We start from the raw sequence: 5,946 nt of genomic DNA on the forward strand, positions 1-5,946 counted from the left end.
ACCACACAGGCAAAGGTGATGAATATCTATTTCATATTTAAAGGTAAACTACTTACTTCCTCTCTTTGAAGTGGGGATATCATGTGGCATGGTTTGATTAGGCTATTATAGGCCTATCTTACTCAAATCGGGCCTATCAAGCCCATAGGCCTATCCTTTATGGGTCCATATTATAGGCCTATGCAAAAACATGTTTTGAGCTGTCAAATAAGATACTTAGCCTATGCCAAAGTACATGCGTGAGTTGTAAAACGTCATCATCACCATCATTTTAATGTAAAGGACACCTACTTCAGCAGCGGCTGCTGCAGCAGTGGCTGCTGCAAATATTAAACAAATCAGAGCCATCTAATAACAGAGTTACGCCACTCCCATAGACCTCTATGGACCAATCTTTCCACAGCAATGGCGGCTCTCATGGAGCCTCACGGAGAGTTAACATGGAAATCCCCATTGACTTTAGTTCTATTAGAAGTTACTTAGTTCCAGGAGGTGGCGGTATAACACAGAAAATGTGGTAAAGGTCATGTAATTTGTTTGTACTTAATCTTTGTTTGGTATGTGATGGTTCTGTGTTAGTTTCCAAGAACAGAAGTTTACTGTTAAGAAACATTTTAATCAACGCGAATCACATCACCAACCGACTTCCTGGTCCCCGGTTTGCGCAACTCTGTTATTAGATGGCTCTGACACAAATAAGTGTGCGTCACTCGTGACGTCACATTTACGCGCCGGAGTGACTGATCAACAATGGCTGCCGACAAGACAAAACAAGAAACCGTGGATGAAGATTTTTCGCTATTGCCTTTGGTCCACGACATTATAAAATGGTAATGCACGTTTTATACATTTAAAGTTGAGTTGACATTAAGCTGTAATATTAAACCAGCTAGGAGGTTAGTTTGCAGATATTTTTCAGTGGTGTTATCGCAGGCTTGCACGTCGCATGCATATCCCAGCCCTTTTCTAGAAGTAGGCCTACTCCTTTCTGACCTAAAAGTTGCTTCACATAACTAAAGGCAGCTTTTTAACGTACGGTATGCCTTTTGATAGGTAAATTTTAAACAGTAAAAAGCTAGTTAACCATTTGTATAGCGACGAATCGTTACACTTAACGCCTATTTGAGTTTTCCATCAATTGCTCTATTGTCATTCACAACTCATAACAAAGAACTGAGCTAATTAATTGTCATTTGTACACAAACCTATTCATCTATTTAGCTTGTGATCAATTTTGGGCCAGGCTATTTGTCTTTTGACAGATGATGAACATATCATGTCTTCTCTCACATCACGAGGAGACTGTTCTCAACGTTAACTTTTTTGTTTACATCAGAGAATGACGCAGTGTGGTATAGCAATTGCTGAGTAGGCCTAGTTTACGTAGAAAATACATGATTCACTATACGCAATCTAGTGTAGGCCTAAGCGGTATCCGTGGGATAGGCCTACTGCAGTGGAAGGTGGGGATTTATTTATTTATCATTTACATTAGCGATTTCATACCTGTTCAATAGGCCTAGCCTCTGCTTCTGAATACAATAGACTGAGCCTACTTGGTGGTCCACGAGCCCCGCACAGAATGTTGACCTAGGTTGTGCACTCCCTACTAATGTTCTACTAAGTGTACTAAGGCTCGGGGTGAACATACAATATGGAATTTAATCATAATAGGTGGAAAAAAAGATGATGGATCTTAATCCCATGCAAGCGTCACATCATATGTTATTTTGTGTTTGCATAATTTATTAGCTACTGATGGTGTGTGTGTGTGTGTATTTTGTGTTTACACAGCATGGATAAGGATGGGGCTGACGTCCAGCAGGAGTTGTCCAAGCTGAAGGCGAAGATCCAGGAGTCTCGGGAGCAGATAGCGGCCATGCCGGGCATCGACGTGAGTCCAGCGGTGCAGCAGCAACAGCTGGAGACCCTGCGCGAACAGGTCCAGACCAAGAAGCAGCTGCTACAGAAGTACAAGAGCCTCTGCATGTTTGAGGTGCCTAAAGCATCCTGAGCTGCGATGGCTTTATGAACTGTGATCAAGTAACACAGCCAAGCTGTTGCCAAATGTATTGGTGGGACTGCTCTCTAAAGGCATTTTGGACTTTTTCAGCCAGCCTTCCGTCTGAATGAGTGAGCCAGTGTTTGAGACTGAGTGAGCGTGTGCTTAAATGTTTTGACTTTTGTCCTTTTCAGTGTTTGTGATGATTTTTTATACTTTCCCTTTTGCAATAAAATACTAAGAAATGCATAAAATCTTTCCTTGTAGAATTGATTGATTAAATGTTCCGTAAGCATAATGGGCTTAGTGGGTATAATCAGGCAGCAAACTTGAATCGGTGTTGCAAAGAAATTCAAAGAACACGTTAAGTGGTTTGGTTTTCTTTCAGGTTTATTATTAGCACTTTTTCATATGAAAAGTAAACGTCAGGCATAGAAGAATAATAAATATACATTCATGTGGATTCACATTTGTTCATAATGCAATGAAGCATTCAAGTACAATTTTTGTCTTTTTTGTGTTCTTTTTTCTTCCTTTTTTATAACAAAATATAGCAAAAATGTAAACAAATGCAATATCACATTCGTGTGGTGGGATTGTACATTCTCCGTGAATACAGAGCGTAAGTCAATACTGTCCAGCAGGGACTCATTTGTCCCAGTATGTCACCCTGAGTTCGGGGGTGAGATGCCATGTTCACGGACCATGACCTCTCCATCCCCTGTCATCTTCCTCGGCAGGAACCTTCGCTGAGGCTGGCTCTCTCAGACCTGGATGCTCAGGCTCAGGAGCTCTCCCAGCTCATTCCTTGGCCCTTGACAAGAATTTCATATGTCCACCAACTCTGATGTGTTCAGATCAACAGATGACACAACGTTCCTTGTCTTTGCCCTGACTCCCGCCTGTTGCCTTCTCTCTGATGTACATTAAGTCACTTTGTACGCTTGGCCGCCGTGCGAAAGGTGCCACGATGCCATATGCGTCGCCGTCCTTGCACTTCTTGTTCCTAAACGATTTCCGATGCAAGAGATCACAGTACTGCACGGAGACTTTCGTGTGGCGGTCGGGGCTCATTTCGCTGGGCAGCTTGGCCATGGTGAAAAGTTTGCCAAACATCTGGTCCACGTTAGTGTTTCTTTTGGCTGAGACCTCAAAGTAGGCACAATGGTCGTCTCCGCCAACCAGTTCCTCAATCTCGTCATCCTTCACCTCGCGGTAGAAGTCTCTGTCGCACTTGTTTCCACAGATAACCAGGGGCACATCGATATTCTCCTTCGTCTTGTTTTTTAAGCAAGATTTGGTCTCGAGTATCTGCCTCTTCAGACGCTGCACCTCCTGGAAGGAGTCTCTGTTGTCCAGGCTAAAGACTAGGATGAATACATCACCTGTAGGAAGGAAGAGAGCAAGACATTTAGTTTTACGCACTCATGTCACGGATGCATTTTGTATAATAACAATGCACACTGTCTGCAAAACTGAAAGAACGCAATGCGATTTATCAATTTCAATTTAAATTCAATTTACCTGTCAAAATTGACAGCCTCCTCATTGCAGGGAATGGATGGTTCCCAGACGTGTCCAGAATGTCCAACTGATAAACATCCCCGCGGATACTGTAAAACTTCCTGTGGAAGTCCTCAATGGTCGGCGTATACTGGTCGTCAAAGCGCTCGTTGAGAAACCGAGAGATGATGGATGTCTTCCCAACTTTGGTAGATCCCAGAATCACCATCCTGTAGCAGTTTTTCGCCGGGATGTCGAACTCGTTGTCCGAGGGTGTCATTTTCTTAATCATGTTTGCGATGTCTGCGCGCAACTTCTGAGATCAGAAGTGGGTCGGAGGCTGCTGGTTAGAGCACAGCTCAAGTCAAGGGCGCACTGTTATGGGCTTGTGTCTTTCTAGCGGTCCATGCAGCCTATTTATACAGAATAGCAACCACTCCTCTCTAGCGCGTCACCCGTTACGCATCGGCGCTCAAGTCAGTCACCAGTTGGTAGGGATGCAGTCTTACTTTTACGTCAGTCCCGTCCATTTCAGCTGTAATCAGACCCAAAGTAGTCTATGTCTGGCGGTTAGTCTACTTTGCTCCTCGAGTTGTCTGCTTTGTTTTTGGCAATGCATTAAAGTATGAACTGTTACCCTTTCTTTCTTTTTTGAGCCTCATGTAGGCCTACCCAATAAAATGAAACATTTGTGTTCAATATGCCATTTCATTTCAACCCACTGATTTGTCTTTGTTTAAAAAGCTAAATGTAACATATAATTAGCCTATATCAATATATCAATAATTCATTTTAAATATAATTTCCTTTGCATCTTATGTGTGCATACAGCCGTGCCAACTTGTAAAAAGTAATATTATACTAGGAATACTATAACAAGCCTACTAAAATAATTGTTCGTAATGATAAACATGGGCTGATATGAGCCACCACCGTTACCATTTGCCAAGTCCGAACAAGAGCGCAAGGTTGCAGGCGGGGGATGCAGGGAGCACCTAATGCAGTCGCTAGAGGGCGCAGTCCTGCGACCAAACCAGCAACCCAACCAAAGCCCCCCCCTCCCCCTTGTTGTGTGTTTCAAATGAAATGAACAACACCCAAGATTTGTATTTCAACCAGAGGTCAATGGTAGAATAAATGCACCAAATATTTATTGTTATTTTTTCTTTTCATGTGCATCTCCAACTAAGCATGCATGTTCTAAACAACACTGTTTTGAGCAGGTTCGCACATTCAGTGTCCCTGTATAATGAAACAAAACCATGTTTATTTTCTGTTGAGGCACACTGTAAAAATGTTATGGACAGTAAGTAGCTTACAAAGCTCCAGAGAACAAGATGTCTGTGTAGGCTACCTTATAGTTTAAAACATGGGCCCGGTTTAGTAAAGGTGTGTTTATGTAAAATAGGTGAAGAGGCTGTGACTCAAGGCTGATTCATGCCTTAAGTAAGCAATATGACCGAGGCAGGCAGGCAGACAGAGAGGTACACTTTCTTTCCATTTGTACTCCCCTAGGACCCGGCAACGCAGCCTGAAGTAACAGTCACACATTCACAGCCAAATCCTTTTTGTTTTTAATAGAAAGGGTTTGGATGTTATTTTGCAAAGGGGTCTTGAAAATGTTAAATGAAAAAAAAAAAAAAGAAAAACGCACTTGGCATTTATCAAATTCAAGTCTTTAGACAGACAGAAAGAGGTTTGGGGAGGACTGCGGAGGGTTGGACTGCTGTTTTACTGAGAAATCAGCAGATTTACATCAGGCCAGCACACATAACAAATGTGGGTACGACCAATGTGTTAAGAAAGCAAATTGAATCCTGTAGAATTGCTATTAAACCTTGAAAACACCATTGCAACATGCATATTTACATAGCAAACCTAGTCAGAAATGGTACAAGGCAGAAAGACACATTCATTGCTAGTACTAGAAAATTAACAAAATCTAAAATAAAAAAAATATTGGACGTGAATGTATTCTTTGTCAATCCCCAATTGTCTATATTGAAATGTGTGACTTTATGTGGGTCAAGCTTAACCTGATTTTAACGCAGGTGCGAGCTCACAAAGTTGGGCGAAAATGCACAAGGGTTTGCGTGAGAACCATGCTAGGTCAAGCTTAATACATGCCTAAATTAAGAAATCATTAAGGTATTTTAATTATGTTTTCAACTTATTCACTATTGTCTGGCATGTTGGCACATATTGATATTACCTGCTGATTTGAAACCTGCAGAATCAACATTTCATTCTTCATGCCTCTTGTATTGACATTGCATATACAGTATGCCTGTTGAATTCAGACAAACATGCCGGCTAATTGTATCTAATGCACATGCACTTGTTTGCCATTACTAAATGTGGTGATGATGCCCTGGATAGGAGTTGGTTGATTGAACACTGACGTAATGTTTTTAAAATGTACACACAACACAAATGGTCGG

At 41.8% G+C, this 5,946-nt stretch overlaps 2 protein-coding genes across 2 annotated transcripts; one reads left to right on the forward strand and one right to left on the reverse strand.

Moving 5' to 3' along the window:
- The first annotated feature begins 718 nt into the window (after positions 1–718).
- On the forward strand, positions 719–2,251 carry LOC134463089 (mediator of RNA polymerase II transcription subunit 9-like). Its single transcript, XM_063216333.1, has 2 exons — positions 719–830; positions 1,795–2,251. The coding sequence occupies exons 1-2, from the start codon at positions 751–753 to the stop codon at positions 2,012–2,014; spliced, it is 300 nt and encodes a 99-aa protein (XP_063072403.1). The 5' UTR covers positions 719–750; the 3' UTR covers positions 2,015–2,251.
- Positions 2,252–2,344: 93 nt separating this feature from the next.
- On the reverse strand, positions 2,345–3,875 carry LOC134463081 (dexamethasone-induced Ras-related protein 1-like). Its single transcript, XM_063216321.1, has 2 exons — positions 3,527–3,875; positions 2,345–3,387 (listed from the first exon to the last, which is right to left on the reverse strand). The coding sequence occupies exons 1-2, from the start codon at positions 3,795–3,797 to the stop codon at positions 2,861–2,863; spliced, it is 798 nt and encodes a 265-aa protein (XP_063072391.1). The 5' UTR covers positions 3,798–3,875; the 3' UTR covers positions 2,345–2,860.
- Positions 3,876–5,946: the final 2,071 nt, after the last annotated feature.

The sequence above is a fragment of the Engraulis encrasicolus genome, chromosome 2, assembly GCF_034702125.1.
Source record: "Engraulis encrasicolus isolate BLACKSEA-1 chromosome 2, IST_EnEncr_1.0, whole genome shotgun sequence".
In the NCBI taxonomy this organism is placed as follows: Eukaryota; Metazoa; Chordata; class Actinopteri; order Clupeiformes; family Engraulidae; genus Engraulis; species Engraulis encrasicolus.